We start from the raw sequence: 22,562 nt of genomic DNA on the forward strand, positions 1-22,562 counted from the left end.
ACTTGGTCTCCTGCCCTTGTGATGAGGGAGACTCCATTGATACCACCAGGTTTGGAAATGTGCTGTATTCACGTTGAATCTCCCCTCTCGACCTGCCTCCTCACTGACCTGGTGTTGTGCCATGTTTGTTTCATCCCCAGAAAGGTGTTGAAGTCTAGTGTCAGAAAGGTCTCTGTGAATGTACTCCTGCTTCTCTCATGTGGTCCGGCCATTGACACCAGCGTGTTTGAGGAGTATTGTATGGCTGTGGTTGAGATGCCCTGTTTAGGGCATTGCAGATTCAATCTCCAACAAAACCATTAGTGACAAGGTCACGCCTGTTTTCATCGAAGAAACCATTTCTGTGAGCACAGTGGGTTGGCAAACTTTGTATCTCCTCCCAAAATGTTAGCTGCTTGGTCCACGTATGCCCCCCTTAGGGTATCTGACTGGCAAATTCTCTGCTTTGAGTGTTAATCTTTATTTTCCGAACCGTCCCATCCTCCGTTTGGTCACACTTCTGTGTATAAAGAAGAGAGTTTATTTTTTCCCCCTCCCTATGCTGATGAAAAAAGCTCTTTTGTGCCGTCATTTGCGGTTCAGCTCTGGGAAATGAAATATTAATTATCAATGCCTTAACCCTGATAGTGACTCCATTAAAGAAGCCATATAAAAATGTATTTTACATCCGAGCAGCCTGTTTTCAGTGTTGTAGTTTTTGTTCAACACATTAAGGTGTTGATATTCTATTGGCGAAATCTACCCTGCAGAGAAGCTCTACCACAAGGACAATTATAATCTTTGGGATTTCCATGGTCCAGAACCTTCACATCAGTGACGATTTCTTTGTCCCCCATGCCAGGAAGGAGAGAGAAGGAAATGATCGAAAAAGTGTTTAATAACTGGAATATCATGCCTTCTGTCTCCCACCGTCTGTGTGTAGGGCAGCTGCTTTATATGAAGTGTGTGTGCCTCCTGCACGCTCAGGACTGTTTCAGTACCTGTAAATCCTGTACCCGTCTGTGGATCCCATACACAAACCATAAACCGCATCAAAGTGCCCTGTTTTCGCAGTGATGCTTAGAGTCGGATTTCCATTTTTCCACCTCTAAAATTGGAAGTGCTGACTTTTCAAAACATTTATTGGTAGATTGCACAAAGGAAAAAGAGCCCCAGTGCTTAACAATGGATTTCTCCCTCCTTCAGTATCTTCTTAAAGTCTTCTGACCCAGTTTCTCTTTTGTTATTGCTGAAAGGCAGCCTACTTTCTGTGGCGACCGCTACATCTACCACCAGATAAGCTGTGGTGATTCGCGTTCACGATATTTGATTTCACCCCCACCCATCCCCTACACATTTAAACGGTTGTTGCTTGCATTTACAGCAGACTCTTGACCGTGTGTTGATGATGACAAAGTATACCTCAGAAGGATGGAGAGTGCACACAATGTAGGCTCCAAGGAGAGGCAGGGATGAGAATATGGTCCGATAAAGTGATGCATTGTTAAAACAATTGGAAGTGAAGGGGTTGCAGACATGCACTAGTGCTCATTTACTTTTCAAAAGGGACATGGGCAGTAAATGGGGTTGTGTTTACTTGTAATGAATTATTCCAGTTGTTTTTTTTTCGCAGGTTTCCTCTTTTAAGGAACTTGGGAGGGTGAAATAAGTACAGACTTTTTGGTCTTTTAGGATGCCAACATTCTCTGTAGGCTGCTGGCAGTGTCTTGCTTAACTCTTTTCTTTCGATTTTCTCTCCAGCGCGTAGAAAATGGAGACTTCAACTGGATTGTTCCAGGGAAATTTCTAGCATTCAGTGGACCTCATCCAAAAAGCAAGGTTGAAAATGGTAAGATGTTCGACTTTTGTGGATTTTTGGTGTGGTTTCATCTTGTGTTTTTTAACAGTTTAATAGACCAGAAGAATTTCACCCATCTGCAACACTTCCGCAGGCGTCACTGTTCTGTGCGCTTTGAAGGGTTCTGTTGACACCTAGGAGTACTGAATGTCCGTCGTAGGATACAATTGGAAAATGCCAACGTGGAATCATATTTTCTTTACCTAAAAGGCAGAAATTCTTCTTTGAATTATGGATTGCTTTAATGTGCACACCATGGGTAAAGAGTGATGTAGGGTATGCTGTGCCCCAGTGAATGCAGATTACTTAGGGTTGAAAAGAAGGAGTGCGGCTAATAGGCAAATTTGAGTTGAGGTCTGAGTGATGCTGGTGAATCAAGGAGCCGCAGTCCCCACCATGTGGGGGTATATTCGAACCTTGAACCGGCACTGTCGGATATGCCTTGTGACGAAGCAGGAACCAGAACCTTTCGGAAACCCTAGTTGCATTATAAATGTGAGAATGAGTGCACATGTAGTGTGTTACAACAGAGTCTTCCCTTTGTATGATATGGAATGCAGAGGAGTAGGTTTAAGAGCTATGGCGGGGCTAGCCTATGTAGACAGCCTTTTTGTTTTCCCATCCAGGTGGGTGACCTTGACCGTTAAATGTTTCTTCAACTTTTTGGGCAACATTTCATAATTTTCCAAATTTACACATTTCACTTCCTTTCGAGCTTGATGTTCTTTGATGTTCTCTAGTCCTGTCTTGCGTTCCTGTTTTTGAAAGGTACATAGGTGGGTAAAATTCCTTTTTCTAAGAGGAAATCCATATAAGGCACGGGTCAGTCAACTGCTTTATCTTTCGTTTTTTGCCTTTCTTCTGTCTATCCAAAGAAAAACAAAAAAACAATCACCCCCAAACGAAAAGTGTTTGTCTCTTCAATCTAGACAAATAACTGCCAACAATCAGTTGGGTCTCCAGGGTTGGCTTGTGTCAGTGGATCTTAAGTCATAGAGTCAGTGGTTATGACCTGATCAACTATGACCCCTGTCGAGCATCTTGTCTGTTGTGGAAGAGACACCTTTGGTCTCCTGCCATGCTCTGGTGAAAGAGTTGTAACCAAGACTATGTTTTACCAGATGCATGTTTCAGTGCTTCCACCCTTAAAACAGAACACCATACCAGTGAAGAGGGCTTGCACTTTAGTTGGTGACTAATCTCCTGAGGACTAAGTAGGCCATGTGGATTCACCACTATCCCACAACTCCACAGTTTTTAGGGTGTGGGGCGTGGTTGGTGTGAAAGAACAGGCACATAGCTAGAGAAATTGTAGTGTTTTTTTATATGTGGGACACCTTGATTTTGTACGAGAGGGTGAAGGGGAAACAGACCCACACTTGGGGGGTCATTACATTTTTGGCGGGATGCCCCCTCACCAACCGTGCCAGCAGTCAATGAAAGACCGCCAGTGTTGGCGGCCAGCAGCCCGACAAATAATGACGCATGGAGCCTCACCGCCATTGGTGGCGGTGAGGGCCGCCATGCTGGCAGTCAGTGGCGGGGTGGATGCTGCTCCACCCTCACTGCCATGTCAGACCATACACCACCACACCTATAATGAAGCAGTTATAGGCGTGGCGGTGTATGAAGAGGCGGCGATGGCGGTGGAGCAACATCCAGGGAGCCCGTTCCCTCCCAGAGCAGCAGTAAGTGCGGTCTGAGAGGGAAGAGGGGGTAGGTGTGTGTGTGTGTGTGTGTGTGTGTGTGTGTGTGTGTATGGGGGCGTGCATGAGTGTATGTGGGGGATGGATGTGTGTCTGAGTGCATGTATGCGTGCGTGCGTGCATGTAAGTGACTGGATGCATGAGGATGTGGGGGGGGGGTTGGGGCTAGAGGGGGACCTGTAAGTAGGGGTGGGGGATGGTGAGGGTCAGGTTGGGGGGGACCTACATGTGGTGTTGGGGGGGTCGATTTTTGGAGTTTGGGGGAGTGGGGGCTGTTCTAGGGGCTGGGGGGGGGTATGGGTAGTGGAAAGGGGGGAGGTGCCTGGCGTGTCATACAGGACAGGACATGTCACCCGTATGCTTTCTGCCAGGGATTACCTGGCGGGACAACTCGCCAGGGAATCCCTGGTGGAAATGTGATCATAATCCCACTGCCTGTCCGGTCTCCACTGTTGGGTTGAATGTGCCCACAGTCGGCTTGGCGGTCGAATCTGGCCTCGCAGTGGGTGGTAGTGAACTGCCTGCTTTCAGCCAGTTCACTGCTGTGTTCAGAATATGGCGGTCTGGACCGCCATGCCGTTGGCAGTAATGACCGCCGGCGTGGCGGTCCAAACCGCCATGTTCATAATGACCACCTTGGTCTTCAAATGAGTAGGTGCCTCCTTCAAGTGTCAATTAGTAGGTAGAGCAACATGTTTTAATGCATCTCTTGCTACCACAATTTTGCCCCTTTGTAAAGCTGGAAATAGGTTATTATTAACCAGCTTGAACGTGTGGTGATGAAATACTGAAATTGCCCTACCCTGATTAAGATTTGATGTGCAGGCCACACGTCAGCAGGGAAGGCTTAACATATTGACACTGTTGGGCTGCTGTACCAGAAAAATTCTCTGTGGCTACGGTGCTTCTTTTGAAGGCGTTCCCTCTTTATATTTTTTTGGGGGGGTCCTCATCAGTGCATTCCTCACATGGTGTGCAAACTGTTCCAGATTTTCATTTGCAAGCATCCTACTTAAGTGTGCTTTTAGAGTATAATGCAGCAAGCCTGTTCCACGGATTATCGAACAATGTATAAAAAAAAAAAAACATGGCCCTCACTGTAGTAATGGGAAGTGCAGGCTAAGTGGCGTTAGTTTGTCCTAATATCCTTCTGGCCGTTTTCAAATGGGCACTGCCATTTCTGAGCCCGCTTTGTCGTGTAAAAGCGGGCCGTTCGTAGTCAAATCATATATGTGATATAATCGTAGGATAGAAGCCGGTTCTTCTTTAGATGCCAAAACTAAAATTATTATGGATGTGTTGTGCTACCCTCTTACTACGCGATTAACCAGCTGTACTGTTCTTTAATAATCATAGATATGAGCAGGTTTTATTCAGTCCTTTCGCTTTGTGTTTTGTCTCTCATTATATCTTTCCTCCTTTTATTTTTTCCCTTAATTCTTATATTATTCTTACAGAAACTATGCCTCTCATTTATTATAGAAATGAATCTGCTATAATATGTTTTTTAATAATAATGTGCTCTCGTTGATGTTATACAATGTATTACTTAAATAAGAATGTTTATTAAACTGAAGGGAAAAAAGCTGTCGAATCATGCAGTTGCTAACCGATAAAGTGAAGCATCAGAACAGCTTGATCCTTTAAGCCTTTTTTTCTTCTTCACTGTACCTGCTTTTTCACAAATTGTATCAGATGCACAATTCTGTACTGAAAGAACTTAAGCTTCGTTGATTTCCTTCCTATAAAGCCAAATCTATGATTGACCAAGGAGAGGAACTACCTCTAAATCTAGACATGAAGCATATCAATATTACAACTTGGGTAGCCCACTCCTCACATATTGTGGCCAGAAAGTACTGCTGAGTTCAGTCACCACAGAATTAAAGTTGCATAAAGCTACTTCTCATCAACTGGCTGACTTTGCTACAGATACCTTTCTTTAATTTGCCTTATTATACAGCTTGAGGTATCTCTGCTGGACCTGTATTTTTGTAATTCACAGAACAGTCTTACATCGCTCAAGGTTTTGCTTGCATTTGTTTTCTCTACTGATGTTTATTACAGAAATTTTGACTTTCTTTGGAATGGGTGATTTGATCTTGGCTAGTGGAGACAGTGAATACAAGGTGTGCTGCCTGGTCTGTGGGCGGCCATGCTGACTCTTGCGAGATAGCGTTCTGCACTGCAAATGCAAATATACCCAATGTGTCCTCCTTCGAAAGAAGATTATGATCGCTAGAATGTGGTCTTCTGTGGCTCCACTTTGTGTCCATATCAAATTATATTATATGGCTTTCCGCAATTTATAAAGCGCTTAGTCCCCGGAGTTGAAGCACTTGCCTACATGGGTAGCACGTAACACCATGTAGGTTGTGTGCTTGGAAGGATGTTGTTTTTCATTTTATTCTATGTGGGAAGTGTTTCCATGTTGTGCGTGATGACCACTGAGGTGCAGTTATTGTGGTATGGGACGCAGAATGTAGCAGTGTGTTGAATGATGAAGTGTAACAGACACGCAGTTTATAGCTTTCAGCATTCTGGTAGCATGCACCACCTGTGGCTTACTGGCACAATACTAATTCTGACCTGGTCGAAGCAGTAGGAGATGTGTCGAGCCGTACTGAACTCTCGTCCCACAGGACAGTCCCCCGGGGGCACAACAAATACTCTGTGGCTGTGAGCACGGGTTGGGGGCCCCTAGGCAATACCATGAGATGCTGAAAAAGATAAATCAGCTTTGGTCTCAGTGCATGTGCTCCTTTAATTAGTTGTTTTTTTTATGTAGGTGTTCAATTAATTCAGTGCTTAATTTGTAAATAAAAACGTCCCGGTGCCCAAAGAACTCCTCTTAAACACGCGGCTGCCGCAATTAAATGTGTGAGCGCGGAATACTGAGGCAGCGTAATCCCTAAACCATCTCTGGCCTCTTCAATCCATTTAAAGCCACTCCCTGCCTCTTCAGCTCATTATTGCAGTTTTCTACAATTGTGACGCTTTTTCGTTTTTCTCTTCCTCTGTCTTTCCCATATGTCTTTTGCTCGCAGTAAATCTTTGGGGCAGAAAATAAGTGCCGGCCCTCAAAAATAAGTGCCGGTGCTGCGCACCGGAAACGGGCACAAATTAAGCACTGAAGTAATTGTATTGCTGTGGTAATGCATTAGCTGATTTTTATGTCCTGCATGTTTAACTCTGTTTTGACCTGTTCATTTTCTTTAAAACAGGTTACCCCCTCCATGCACCCGAAGCCTATTTCTCCTACTTCAGAAAGCACAACGTCACCACAATCATAAGACTGAATAAAAAAATCTACGACGCAAAACGCTTCACGGATGCGGGCTTTGACCACCACGAGCTGTTCTTTATTGACGGAAGCACGCCTAGTGACCTCATCATGCGAAGGTTCCTGAATATATGCGAAAATGCTGAAGGTGCCATTGCCGTGCATTGTAAAGGTACGTGTAGCCTCGAAGCAGACGATGTCATCAAGAATGAAGGGCTTTAAACGGCATTTCCTTTGACTCCATGGAATTAAAAGTTAGTAGTTAGCACCTATGATTTCATTATTCGGTTCTTAAAAATGTTTGTTGTAGAGATTCGCCGCGGCTTTTGTCTGTGACTTAATTTATCTCCAACTGGACTTAAATATATAGGCGGACTTTTGTTTCTATAAAAACTGGCTTCCGTGCTTCCCGATGGGGACGGGACTATGTGGCTGCAGCTTAAACTGTTTACTTGCTGTCCTTAGTTTCATTTTTTAAATGCCTTGAAAAAGAAAGCCTAGCGTAAGTCAGTCTGCGCAGTTTCTCCCTTCAAGCAGAACTTTCTTTAGGTTGCCAGAGTGGCGGAAGCAGACATCCCTGCGTGCGAAGCAGTCAGCACTGTTATATGCAAATCACGCAGTTTAGTTGGAACCTCCACCGTGCCAAGGAATGCGTGGCCAGAGGGATCTGGCTTTCTCTCGGGGAAAGGCTTGATTTGTGCGGCGAGAAGAGGGCGGCTGGTGACAACTTAGCGCTGGGTTTCCCGCTCATGAGCCGAATGCAATCTCAATGAATGTACAGGTGGAGAAACTAGAAAACATATTTCCAAGAAAATTAAAACAGCACCACCGTGTGGGGGAATGAAGAACAGCGCATCTTAGTGGTTCACAGCTCATTTACAATATGATTTATCGCCTTAGTTGTTTTTTGGTCATACGGGGCCACACGGATATTCGACTTTGGAAGTTTAATGCCTGAAGTTGATGTCCACTGCACTTTACCAAACAAGGATATGATGCGCAGTCAATTTACAGCAATGTCTTCTTAAACTTAGATGAGAACTTCCATAGTGTTCTTACTGAATTCTAGTGAGAAAGGGTCCGATGTACCAAGGGACTAATATGTTAAATTGAAAAATGTCTAGTTGCAGAATGACTGCTTAATTAATATCAGTTAGGCAGGCCGCTATTGGCTACAAGCGCAGGGATAGTGGCCTGCAACGAACAGTTGATCACCATCCCAGTTTTTTTGATTCTGAAACTGGAAACTTTTTCCCTCTCATAAACCAGCCCAGGGCCCTTAAAGGAACCAGGGATGCTTAAAAAAACAAGTTTGTCATTTGTAAAAATATCATTGGAGCAGGTAGTGGTCCCGGGGTCTGCTACCTACTCCCACTTTCGCTTCGGACACATTTCACAAACAAGAAACTAAGGGGACAACTTCCCCTTTGTGAACCAGTTACCAGCTCGTTTGCAGTGTCGGTAACTGATGAAGGTTTACAGTCTCAGTCGCAAACCATTGGTGCCTACCGTTAGGACTGGCAGTTAGGAGGGGATGCCCCTTTCCTGCCCCCTCCTCATTGCAATTCGACAAAGCCTAATTTGGACGTCGGAAAGGCATTTCCGACCCATCCAGGCATGACGCCCGAAACATTTTGAGATATATATATATATATTTTTTTTAACATCGACCACATTTCAACACGTTCTTGCTTATGTTTAAGATAATGAATACATCGAACTTGTTCCCTCATTTCAGTATCTCCCCATCAGGCATGACAAACACCGTTGTTGCAGGACAAAAAGCAGCGTGAGCAATCGCCGTGCACCTCCTTCTGCGACAGCATACATTACAAATTTTCCTTCCAACGGAGGCTTATCAGATAGAAAATCTTTTCAGAATTTAACCCCCCAACATGCTAAGCTTGAATGTGTTTCTTGGAGGTGTTTGCTGGGTCCGCATTAACTTGTGGAGTAGTTTCTAGTGCTGCAAAGAAAGCCTGTCAGATACCATTAAGATATGGCAACCATGAGGTGAGTGCACCCAGGTCTTCCTATGTGTATGCTTTGAGTGGTGCACTCATGGCAACACTTCACCGCAGTGCAAAATTACAACTATTCAACACTTATTTTTTTAAATTTCTGTGGAATCTTTAACTTCCCCCACAATATTCCAGGATGGAGGTTAGCACATGCATGCCAGTTATCTTTAAAAGGATTTGTAGTATTTTAATAAATCCAGTCTAAATATGGAAAAGCGTACATCGGCAGTTTCTCTGACCAGAGCCAGCTTTTACAGCTGCCTGATCAACGTATCAGACTGGATGAGATCCAACTACCTAAAACTCAACTCGGGCACAATGGAAGTGCTGATCTTTAGGACGAAGTACTCTCTGTGGGAGTCCACCTGGTAACCAGCAGATCTTGGACCCACACCTACTGATCACACCAGAAACCTGGGAATCAACTTCGATGACAAGCTTGACATGATAGCACAGATCAATGTGGTCAGTTCCTCCTGCTTCCACATTCTCCACAAGATTTTCAGATGGCCACACACACACACACACCACCACCACCACCACCACCACCACCGCCGCCGCCCTCATCACTAGCAGATTAGACTACACCAGCGCACTTTGCTCTAGGATTTCCAACCATCTCCTACACTGACTCCAAACCATCCATAACGCTGCAGGGAGACTCACCCTCGACCTCCCACGACACCCCCACATTCTCATCACACACCTTCCACATCCACAAAGGCAGAGCAAGAGTTCAATCATTCTCCTACATGGCACCCACGATCTGGAACAACACCCCCTCAACACTTCAGGGCCTTTCCCTCTTCAATTCAGCAAGAAGCTGACTTGCACAGTGGCGTGGACAACTTACACCCTATTCCTATGCACCATACAAATCCTAATAACATAACAATGTCCATCTTTCAATGGGTTTGTGAAAATCATGTAAAACTATTGCTAGCTGCCAGCCACACATGCACACTCATAGGCAACCATCTTGAAATAGTCAACAAACCATTTAAAGATGTCTGCCTCCCAATAGTACATGGGAGCCAAAAAGTAAGAAGACAATAAAAATAAATGGAAAAGGTTCAGGGCAAGGGGCACCAAGCAGAGAGAAGTAGCAGAGCAGTGGGTATTTTGTGTGTGTGTGTGTGTGTGTGTGTGTGGGGGGGGGGGTGGGGTGGGATGATAAAAAAAAAAACAAACGGGCTGGGTCAGGTGAAGCAGTGGTCAAGCTGGGGATGATCGAGGGAAGCAAAACAGACAACAAGAGAGTGGAGGAAACTGAAGAGAGCAGCAGAAGGGAAAGCGTTCAAGAATCCACATGTAATCCAATGGAGTGCTTAAAGTAAATGGAAAAAGTAGTTCCCTGAATGCAAGCAATGTTGGCAGTTGGATACGAGTTAACCAATAGGAACAGTGCAAGAGTGAAATGCTCCTGGGCGGAAATGGGGCGGGAAGTCAACAAACGATAAAGCGGCAACCGAGATAGACAACAAAACCATCTAATCATGAGTTAGGGGCTGAACCATAACTTAGTGTATATTGGAAGCAATAGGTCTGACCAACTGAGGTGGTCTCTAGCCAAGGAATAATAAGCCCATGCATTGTATTATCTTGGCATTTTTATTAGCTGATCCAGTGTCAAACCCTGGGGTGTTGGATTTTTATAATGCACCAGCATCCTACACACCCACCTCCAAACAGGATCTCGTCACTTAACAGGATGGGGTTTGGTAGTGCCTCCCACTTGAAACTGGTAGACCCGGCTCTCTGCTTCATCTTACCCTGCAACCTGCGGTCTGCATATATTCTACGAGGGATGAGGCAGCCTGGGCAAGATAGCCCGTGATCAGGGGCCACTGTATTAGGGTCTGTGTACTGGACACAATATTTTAGGGCAAAATAAATGTTAATTTCGGCCACTTTGGATTAGGAGGTTTTATTGAAGCACTTTTTAGAGAAATGTGAAAGATTGACCTTTTGTTTTCGTCTTGCAAAATTGTAGACTGTTTGTCAGGTTACAACCTCCAGCCTTGCTTCATATGTACAACTTTAACATCCCTTGACATTCTGCAGTATTTTCACATCACATTAAACGTCCAACAACTAAACAAAGACTGCCTTATGTACCAATAAGTTTTGTTAAAATGTTGATATTTTTATGTATTTCTAACAATTATAAGTTAGATACGGGACAGCTTTTGATCTACCCATCTTTCTAAATTGTGAATAATTACAAATTCACGTTGAGCAGTAACTCGCTGACAAGAGGCTGACCATTTTGACACATGCTCTAGCAGTAGTTTAGAATTTTGCAAACTTCTCATCAGACTTTTGTTCTGCAAAAAACTGGAATATCTTTTTGTTGTCTTTGATTGCAAATAGTCTTGGACGTGAAGGTCAAGGACAAACATGTACGATCACCCAAAGTTTGACGTCATTTATGTCTTGGCACATGCTCTTATAATGCACATTCTTCCAATTCACTTCTTATCCTCACTCCTCCTCTCTCACCCATAACACCTCAGTCCTCATTCCTCTTACTTGATCCCTCACTCATGAACTACGAATCTACCATCATCAAACCTCATCCTTCACCCACCACTATTCATTCACCATTCCTCAGTATTCATTTCTCATCTATTTCTCCTCAAGCTTCTTCTCTCCTTGTCCTTCTCTTCAGTGCTTATTCCTTACACCCAAACCTTGATCCCGCATCCACCCCTCAGTCGTCCTCTAATTCACCAACCTTTCCCTTTATCCCTCACTTGTCTGATACCTCGCTCCATGCGCTTTCCTCATCACTCATGTCTAATGCCTCAGTTGTCATTCCTTATTCCTTCCTCATCACCATTCACTCTTTTTGCTCTCCTCATCCCTCACTCTCCATCCATAAAGCGTCATTTCTTCCTCGTCACCACTCAGCCTTCTTCTCATCTCTCTCCCCCTTCATCCTTAAAGCCTCACTCCTTCCTTCCCTCGCTTCTGATCCTTCAGTCCTCTCCATCCGCAAAGCCTCATCCCTCCACATCAACACTCACTCTTCCCTCGCTCTTCATCCCTCACTCGCTTCATCCCTAAAGCCTCACTCCTTCCTCATCACCATTTGCACTTCTTCCCTCGCTCCTCATCCCTCACTCTCGTCTTCATTAGAGCCTCATTCCATCCTCATCACCATTCACTAATTCCCTCACTCCTCATCCCTCTCTCCTCTGTTCATCCATCAAGCCTCACTCTTCCCTCAGCACTCACTCTTCCCTCGCTCCTCATCCCCCACTCTCCACTCTTAATCCACAGAGCCTCATTCCTCCTGCTCCGCCTCAGTGCCCTCCTCTCCTCCTCCTTTGTGATGAGTGAACTGGACAAATGATGGCAGCCTCAGGTGTATGTTCCCCCATCCGCTTTAGGACATCCTTAATCCTCTCACCTTATCTCCACCCCTCTCTCCTCTAGCCAGGAGAGAGAGTGCCGATTGTTTTAGTTGAACCCAAATAGACACGAGTTTAATGCTGGAAATTATGTCTCTAAACAGGAAAGTTAAGACTAGTTAAAAACAAAAAACAAAAAAAAGTTTATTTGGAATTAGTTAAACACATTTGCATGGAAAGTCGGTACACTTTCGATATACTAGATAGCTGAAAGCCATATACAGGCACACAATACGTGGCATTACATATTGCATACTCTGGTTCCTTTGCACTATCAATCATTTCTTATTTTATTCCCATGTGCACACGTATGTACTTGTCTTTCTTTGCTGTGTTGCAGCACACACTTGGAATTACATGACAGATAGCAATTAAAGGGGAGTCGTAATAATTCATTGATATTCAGAATAAGGGCAACACTTGCTCTTTGAAAACAAAGTAAAGGAAGGGGGCAGGGTGGAGCTGTTCCACCCACAGAGTTCACTTCTATTGAAGTCGAAATCTTGTAAGCGTTTGATGTGCCTTTGACCATTTATTAACTAAAACAAATGATACCATCTTTCTAATAGGATTTCATGAATCAGTTGAACCCAGCATCTAACATAAAACACCTTTTCACTTTTGTGCGCATGTAACTCATTCCCAGCATTGAATGGTTGCGTATTCTGAACACAACTAGAAACTGAAGTACTTTCTCTCGTCACCACTCGAAGTAGCGGGTGGGGGGTGAGAAATGAGGGGCAGGAGTGAGGATTGTAGGTTCAGAGATATAGAATGAGGAAGGAGAACCGAGGAGTGAGAGAAGAGCATGATCTACAATGGATAGCCTGCATCATAGAGGACTATCATCATTCCCCACATCACTCATCGCTCTTCAGAGGACGGGGATAAAGAGTGAGGGATGAAACTGAACTGGGGAATGAGGATGTGAACTAAAACATGGCCAGTGAGGGAGAGTGAGTGAAACAGGAGGGAGAGGGAGGAATTGGGACTATGAAGTAAGAGTGCGGACTAAACGGGATATGGTCAGGACAATGAGAAGGGAGCGGATAAGGGTGCTCAGGAAGAAATGAGCAGGAGATGAAAGTTCTGGTTGAACTATGAGGAATGGAGGCTAATTGGAAAGGGCTGAGGAACGAGGTGTGGAGAGATGAACAATGAGAGGAGTTCACGAATGGAGAGTGAAGTGAGCGCTGAAAATGCCTTAAATAGATACTGTATTGCACAGAAAACCCATCTAATACCTCTATGTAGCAGCCTTTTATGTTTCAAAGAATTTTTTTTTGTAACTCTTATTGCAGCCTTTTACAGGAGTTGCCTAGTACTATTTAAACCCCATAAATTATTTTAGTACATTTTGCTCCCTAAACCCACACCTCAAAATTCTCACAAATCCTCATGCACGTGTGGGTCTGTCACCTTTTGTGTTTGTTAGCCAAGTTAAGATATAGTTCTCAGACTACAATAACCAGTGCCATTTTGTGTCTCCTCTTTTGAATCTGTCCACTTTCATATCTCAATAGATGTTTCTGCCTGTTACGTGATTCTTGCTATTGCTTAATCTACTTATAAGTTACCTGACGTGGGCTGTTTTACAGTCCTAGAGATTTATAATTGTAGCAGATGCCAATCCATTGTAATAACAAACCTGTCTCGTTGCAGCGGGTCTGGGAAGGACAGGTACATTGATAGCGTGCTATATGATGAAGCACTACAGATTTACTCACGCGGAAGCTATTGCTTGGATTCGAATATGTCGCCCGGGTTCCATCATAGGACCGCAGCAGCATTTTCTAGAAGAGTAAGTATGATAATGTGAGGATGGTTTACAGCATTGCCAGTCATTGGCCGGCCCCTTAATGTTATTGTCTGTAGCACGAATTGTATGAATGACAAATCTTTCTTCCGACCCTAAAATAGAATACTGCAGTGAAGCACAGGGAGGCCTGTGTGTACCAGATACATTATGTAGGATGTGGGCAAGAGGCCACAGTCCTGAATGAAGTCTATGCCTGAGCTACCACACTCTGGCCAGGGGCATCTTAGAGGGTAAACCAGTGTTCCCTAGGGAGTTCGGGACTCTCCTCTGGTAGTTTGCCCTGAGTAGCGGTGTGAAATGGAAGTCAGAAATGTGCCCAGGGTATGTGATGTAGCAACACACTAAACACAGTATTGCACACCAAGTGGAATTAATAGATACATTTGCAAGTTCTAAATGCCACAAAAATAAATTTGTTTAAATGATTCAGTACACACCGTTAAATTCCCACAAACAACTGTAGAAATCAACCACATAATGCTGATCATTGTTAATGGTGAACAATGCTCCAAAAAGTGTTCGCTTTTGGGACTTTAGTCAGACCTGACGACTGTGCGAGTTTGGCCCACAAGCACATGGAATTAGATTGAAATTGGGTCTTTTGACAGTGAAGATTGGGTTTGCAGTGCGTTACTCTGGAAAATGCCTAGAGCGTTGAGCCAGAAGGATGTATGTGGAAGGTGGCTCTGATAATGCAGAATTCTGAGACATTTGCACTACTGAAGAAAATATCAGTGAGAAGTAACTTTCTGCTACCACAGCTTAAAGCGAGTCTTTTTAGTGCTGATCAACTCTTCTGTCTGTGAGCTATTTTTGTAATTTGCTGAGGTTTTTCTGGCCCAGGCCAATTACACCCTTCCTCCCTGGGTGTGCTACAGATTGTAGCACTGGTCTTCAGGTCACTTGTGTCCTCTTGCAAGGCAGGCATCAGAATCTTGACGTCTGGCAGCTTACACCTTATTGGAACAAGATGGCTGTCCCTCTGGACAATGCCCTCATCTCTTGCACTGCAGAGACATTTTACTGCTCTGTTTAACTGGAAGGATGGCCCCTTCGGTTGCTGATGCTGCACTTTCCTGTGAGTCCCACAGCGAACAAAATGTATCATGAGTTTAAACTCCGGTCTTCATATGGGGAAGACCATGCCTAGGAAACCCAGGAGGGATCCCTCTATTGTGTACCACTCATTTAGTCCATAATGAGAAGATGGGCCCCTGAGAACTTGGATACATTCTTGAATTAGTTTCCCCAGCCTGGACATCCAGTTAAGCTCCTAAACTATCACTGAATGGATTGAGTTGATCAATGTATAGGTGGCATACTTTTTGATTGGACTCAGACCAATTCATTCTAATTCAATTAGAGTTCTTGCAAAATTCACCCCTCTTACAGCTACCAGTCCAGGTAAGTTATCTAATGAATAAGATACATGTTAGGAGATTCTTAACTAAAATCCTCCGAGCTCTGCCTAACAAACAAGCCCACATATGGCAGTTTTGAATGTACAGAGAAGGTCTCATGCTCTCTTGCTCCACAACCAAGTTAGATATATGACCATGCCGGAGCGGCCTTGTGGTCATACTGTCAGCCTACAGTATACTTGTTATGAAAATGTTTACCGTTCCCAGAGACAACCTAGAAATCGTTCTATATGTTGGGCTTGGTTCATTTTAGCATAGATGCTCTGAGATTGTAGAGAGAGCTATTTTAAATAAAATTACTCGATCAGAACTGTATTAGAGGGTAAGTGTAAGTGTTAAGGTTTTCCATGCCCCACATAGTTGGGGACTGTCTTGTGAAATTTAATTGCTTATGGTATACATGACGGACTTCCATTTTATTTTTAACTATTTTTGCTTACAGACAGGACTCCGATTTGTCTACTCCTGTGCCTTATGCCAATTTTTCTTTATTTTGTGTCTTTTTTGAGGAACCATAGCTAGTATCTTTGGTCTTCTTCACCAAGATTGTCATGGAAACGCAGGTCGTTTTGGAGAAGGCAAAAATAATGTTCATAAAGTAATCTTAGCCCAGTTCCCAGAATCTTGGTGTTTTTTTTTTTTGTTTTTTTTGTTTTGTGTTTTTTTACTGGTGGATCACCGAGTTCCCCCATACTTTAACCTGAGATCAACATTAACATGTTAAAGAATAAAGACCCTGGCCTACAACAAAGTCGTCTAGTTGTAGTCAACTTATTATGACACATGAGTAGATTTCTGGACTGTTTCTTAAAGGTCCTTCTACTGACTTCTTGTATATTGCTTCCTCGATGAAGAAGATACTGGCACAGCCATACTAAAGGTCAGAACTGCTGCTTTCGGGAACACTTTCTTCAAAGCAAACTATATTTTGTTTGATAACATGGTATCTACGTCGATTACTTTTTTTGCCTTAAGAGTTGGTGGTATACATTAGTAGAATTCTAGCTGGAGAGGAGTTGCCACTGGAACAGTCTGTAAAGAGAAAACAGGCAGGCATGCAAGATGCTCAGTCATACAAAGGAAACACTGGAACAGAGGTCGACTGTGCAGGCTGGCACAGGAACCAGTGCATCAGCCCCTATAGTGATTAAGCCAATAACCGAATAGACGCTGTTACAGTGGAGTTAAACAGCATTACCAACTAGGTCATCCTTTGTCAGTTAAAAATAATGGTTTAGACCTGCTCTGAACCATTTGAAAGAGAGGAAAGAGCAGTGGTGGTTCCTCCATTAGGGCGGAGGAGAGTCGCAGCACCGACTCGCCGCCCTCCACCCCCCCCCCACCACCACCACCACCACCACCACCACCAGAAGCTGCAAACCTTTCACTGCGAAGGGATAATATACCAGGTTCATTTTCCCTTTGTGGTGCGGGGCCACGGGGGTGAGGAGCACCGAGAGGAGTGCACTGTGCACTCCCCTCAGAGCGCATGTGTGTTTGGCCGGCCGTCTCCGACTGCCCAAACACACATGCGCTATATGCTCTCTCCAGCCCAGCAACACAGTTGCTGGGCTGGTCAGAGCCTGCACAGGCTCCCAGTCTTCCTGGGAGCGCTCCCAGCCAATCCTGACGCCGTTTTGAGCAGCGTCAGGATTGGCCCCAGGGCAGCCTGGGATCCTGTGCCTGCCTGCAGCCTGAGGACCTCGCTGTTACATTACTGTAGTACAATGTTGGTAGAATTGCATTTATGCTTGAGTTTGTCAGAATGAAGGAAATGTAAAGCAGACGCCTCACTGCTGAAATAGAACTGTGTGTGTTTGCCATGGAAAAACAAAATAAAACAATTGGTAGAGTACTTGAGTTAATCTGAGCCCCAGATAAATCACTCGAGCTGCATTCCAGCCAATACTTTTTTAAGCCCAGTACGCCACTTCGGTCGCATGCTAATACAACGTGGTGCTTTCCCAAGAGGAACAGCCCACCAGGAACTGCAAATATGTGTCCCCTGTAGCCGGGGAATACAAGCAACTCCGGACTGGCTTTGACTTCCTTGGGCCTTCTCAATGGGGTGCAGTCTGAAACCATTGGAAAAATGAGCATCCCATGTCTGGGCTTACCCCCCACACCTACAATGCCTCACATCAGAAAAAACAAAAAAGTTAAGGGTATAATCCTTGATTTAATATCAACCACCGGAGGTTACTTGTGCCACTTTCCAGGCCATTCTCTTTTTGTGCACTAGGTCACTCAAGACTCTAGCCGTAAGAAAATCAAACTTGGTTTTGCCCCAATAGAAACAGCCGTATCTTAACCAAATTGTCGTCAACCCAGCTGGGGAGCAGCCGACATTATCACTGAGTATTGGGAGATGATGTAAGAGTCTTAGCTGGCTGCACCGTGGGATATTTTGACCCGTTGCTTTGATTGGTAATGAAGAGCTTCAAGTGCTAGCACTCCCTTCTAAAAAGACAGTGTGATTTTAAATTGTCACCTGTCGTTACCGGTCTCCTGGAAGTTAATAGATTGAGTGTTGATGAGTGAGCATTGGGGGCCAGTCTGAGAACTAGAAGTAGTAGTGGAGTGGGGATAGTGGCTGATTTTTAGGCTGGAGGATGTGGCGTACCGCCTTCTTTAGGGTGGAGGTGACCCGCATCCTTGGAGCATGGTTTAAGAAGGGCGCGAGCTGGAGCTGGAGCTGGTAGGTGCGGCACTGACTGTGAGAGCCAGGGACGGAGGTAGACTAGAAGAGAGAGCAGCAGAAGCAGAGTGAGGCAGCCTGAGAGCTGACAGGAAGGTGGTATTACCGAGAGCCGGGGCAGGCGAGGAATCCGATTTAGAGCTGCGTGGAAGGTGGCAGGACACATGTTCCCAGCAAGTGAGATTTGGGCCAGTGAGTGAGTGTCTCACTTCCAGTTAATAGCTCAAGAGGTTACTTGATGTATTTGTATCAAACAATGGCGAAAAGCAGTAGAGGATCTGGAGTACTTAAGTGTCCGTGACACCAAAGAAGGAGCCAGAAAATTAAAACACCCCCACTTGAACCACATTGACAGTCACACTGAGCATGCAAAGTGAGCAAACCCCACAGTGGTTAGAGGAGTACTTTCACTCTTTCATCACCTTCCATCCCTCCATCTTTCCTTCCACCCCTCCTTATATTCATCCGTCCTTTTCCACCCGTTCACTCATTCACCCATCAATATATCCATGCATCTATGCACCATCCTTTCACCTTTCCACCTGTATGTCCTTTCAGTCTGTCTTCATTGCACCGTTCCACTCTGCCTTTCACTATTCCTTCCTTATTTCCTCTCAAGTTTCCTTCCGCCCTTCTTTCCCCCCTGCTCTCTCTGTGCGTATTTCAACTACCCGTCTGTTGTTTTGTATTCTTATTTTTTCTTTCTGATCTTTCTCCTGCTCACTTTTCTGCTTGTCCACTTCCCATACCACTCTGACCTGGTATTCTCAGCAGTGTCATGTATGAGCTTCTTGTGTGCAGATCTGCAGACAGAAGAGGCTTATAAAGAACCAACTCAAGTTTTAATGGGACATATTTGACCAGCACCGGGGCCCAGCAGCAGCCCCTGGAGAGGGAGAGGGAGAGGGGGGTTCCCTATGCCATTGAGCGCTACCAAAGTTAAGGGCTCTTCAAAGGCTACATTGTCTTCTCAAAACACCAGGTTCCGTACGCCCCTGTTCACGGATCGTCCCGGGTCTTTGTCTTACAGTTTCCTTGGTTCCTCAGTCCTGTGGTTTAATTTCTCAAAATGTTCCCCCAATGGTGTGTGCTTTGAATATTCCTTCATGTTATGTCTTTGCGGCAGCACTCACATTCCTACAGCACCTTCCAATATATGTACATTTTCAATAAAGCAGCAGCAACAATATTCTTCCTGTTGATCCACAATAAACACACAAACGTTTTTCATTGTGTAACAGAAAGCAAGCAGGTCTCTGGATCCAGGGGGATATCTACAGATCGAAGCAGAAGCACAGAAGAATGGATGATGGTGGCATGACCAAGATCCTTACTGGATTTGAGGACATCTCCATTAGTGGCAATTATAACAGAATATCGAGCTTGGATAGGGGTGGCGAAGTAAGATTTGTTTATTCCTTTCTACTAAAATCAAATTGGTCATTTCAGATGTTCACATCGATCAGTTCATCATTGATCATTGCACTATATTTGTTCTTGTTAAAGAAGACTGTTCTCATAGACCCATTTTATGGTAGAGAATAAAAAGAGTGCTTTGTTTATTGTACAGTATATAAGGCCTAGATAATTATACTTTTAAGCATATCTAACTATAGCCTGGCTTCCATGCGTAGTATTGTTACTTTTAATACCCAAATCAGATCGTTTTTCCTAAAATAATTAATCACTAAATTATTATTTGCTTGATGCTGAATATTCCCATTTACTGGCTGATATTTTATTCCTAATTTCACAAACTTTATTCAGAAGCATTGCAACAGCAAATTGGTCCTGTGAGGTTGTCACTTGCATCTGCAACCTTCATTATATCCTGCACATATTCAGGAAGAGTTTTGGCCACACCAGTTTTGAACCATCCAGCATTTACGAGCAAAGAGAGAGGTGGTGGGCGAAGTGCTTACTGGCAACATCTGACCATGTACACTTAACAGTTCTGCCTTTTACCGTTCCAGCATGCAGCCCAAAATGCCACAGCCAAAACACCCTTGCTGAATTCTATACACATTTTGGATATGATTGGGGTTTGTTAATGTTTCGAGAAAACTATCTAATGGTCTAAGCTCTCCTTTTAGTTTGGGGACGGATTTGCCAAGATGGATTAATTAGTCCTTGTAATCGTATATATGAGTTACAAATAGTGGAATAGAATGCATCAAAAGTAGTTACTAGTGGTTCAGATCAATACAAATAATTCCAACCATCCACATTTTGTTGTTTAAAGGTTAATGAGAGACACCTGATGTGTAAGTGGGCCTCAGGATTCACTATTTGGGATAATCATCATTTGTGTCTCTAAAGGCTTATGAAAAAGGCTCACAAGAGCAATAAAGGCACTGCAACTATTATTTACCTCTGCTTGTGCTTGATCATAAAGCTTTCAATTCCCACATCTTCTGGGAGGTAATACTAATGCTTCACACTCTTAAAATGGGTGAAAAGACCTACCATTTGCTCTTTCTAGAGTTTATTACATTAATTGAATATTTCTATAATCTCTGAGACCAGTAACCACCACTGTCACGTTCCAGATAGCAAGAGAAAAAGCCCCGTGTGGGTAACATTTCTCTCCCTTTATTGTAAGTGTAGAATAAGATGAGTCCATGATAATGCTCCACAAGCACAAGATAAAAAACACGTCCACAAGACACCATTCCCCAGATTTTCAGTACTTTGGAGCATTAGACTTGAGGTGTCAATAGGCTATGAAAACCCTGAAAAAACGATTAACAGCTACTTTGATGAAACACGTGTTGGCTGGCTAGAAATATACACTTAAAGTAACAAATAAACATAACAACTAATCATATACAACTGTAGTATGCTGTTCTTGACAATTGGGGTGCTGGCAGCTTGTTTATAGCTTAATATGGAACTCTACTAGACCAGGAACGCAAGGGAGTGGCTTTGCATACCATCTGCTGAGCCCCAAATGAATTGCAAGTATTTTGACTTTTACTACAAGAGTTGTGTTATTGACAATTCAGACAGTAAATGTGAGACAGTGTTTCTGTTGCCACTCCAAAACTGGTCTGTTTTGCACATTAGTGTTTGTCATCTGCCTTGTTTATGCGTACACTTCTGGAAAACTAAGCATACATACTATTAATCTACTGAGACATTTAGCTTTCTTGCCAGCTTAGGACATCTGGGACAATGTGACCAGCCTTGCACCTTCTCTAGTGTGGGAAATGGCTTCTCTGAAGGGCCACCCCAAAACTTTTTGCCTTCTTTCTCTGCTTTTTTGACCTCACTTTTGCTGGCTTTAGGACTCTGGACAGCTTACCACTACTAACCAGTGCTTAAGTGCATGTGCTCTCTCCCTAAGATCATGGTAACATGGTCTCATACCCCAATTGGCATATTTAATTTACTTGTAAGTCCCCAGTAAAGTGCACTGCATGTGCCCAGGGCCTGCAAATTAAATGCTACTAGTGGGCCTGCAGCACTGGTTGTGCCACCCACATAAGTAGCCCCTTAACCATGTCTCAGGCCTGCCATTGCAAGGCCCGTGTATGCAGTTTCACTGCCACTCTGGCTTGGCATTTAAAAGTACTTGCCAAGGCTTAAACTCCCCTTTTTCTACATATGACACCCCCTAAGGTAGGCCGTAGGTAACCCCTAGGGCAGGGTGCTATGTAGGTAAAAGGCAGGACATGTACATATGTGTTTTTTATGTCCTGGTAGTGGAAAACTCCTAAATTCGTTGTCCACTACTGTGAGGCCTGCTCCTTTCATAGACTAGCATTATGGCTACCTTCCTATGTTTTTTGAGTGGTAGAATCTGATCTGAAAGGGGTAACCAGGTCATATTTAGTATGGCCATAATGGTAATAGAAAACCCTGCTTATTGGTGAGGTTGGATTTTATATTACTATTTTAGAAATGCTACTTCTAGAAAGTGAACATTTCTCTGCACTTAAGAACCATCTATGCCTTACAGCCTGTCTCCAATCAACGTCTGTGCTGGTCTGGTTGACAGCTTCCTTGTGCATTTCTCACAGACCACCACAAACACAGGACACTCCGTCACACCTGCACTCATCTGCATACTGAATGAGTCTGGACTGGAAGGGTGGGGAGGGCCTGACACTTACATTTCAAAGGCTAGAGGCCTGCCCTCACCCATTGGGCTGCAAAACCCCCTACTGGGACCCTGGCAGACAAACCTGTACTGAAAAGTGAAATTGTGCACTTCAAAACCACTCTTTGAAGTCTCCCCCACTTCAAATGCATTTTTTGGTATATAGACTGGGTCTCTGACCCCAAGAGATCAGACACTTTTGGACCTGAACTTGTCAAGAGGAACTGCCTGGCTGCCCAAAGGACTCATCTGGACGGCT

At 44.1% G+C, this 22,562-nt stretch overlaps 1 protein-coding gene across 4 annotated transcripts in view; it reads left to right on the top strand.

The window, feature by feature from the left end:
• Positions 1-22,562, top strand: part of CDC14A (cell division cycle 14A) — a 332,599-nt gene that overhangs the window by 236,436 nt on the left and 73,601 nt on the right. For all 4 annotated transcript variants that reach the window (XM_069232173.1, XM_069232175.1, XM_069232172.1 and 1 more), the window contains 4 exons: positions 1,741-1,828; positions 6,768-6,998; positions 13,926-14,064; positions 19,443-19,602. In XM_069232173.1, the coding sequence (XP_069088274.1) occupies positions 1,741-1,828; positions 6,768-6,998; positions 13,926-14,064; positions 19,443-19,602 (618 nt within the window). The remainder of the gene's footprint in view (positions 1-1,740; positions 1,829-6,767; positions 6,999-13,925; positions 14,065-19,442; positions 19,603-22,562) is intronic.

This window comes from Pleurodeles waltl, chromosome 4_2 (genome assembly GCF_031143425.1).
Source record: "Pleurodeles waltl isolate 20211129_DDA chromosome 4_2, aPleWal1.hap1.20221129, whole genome shotgun sequence".
NCBI lineage: Eukaryota > Metazoa > Chordata > Amphibia > Caudata > Salamandridae > Pleurodeles > Pleurodeles waltl.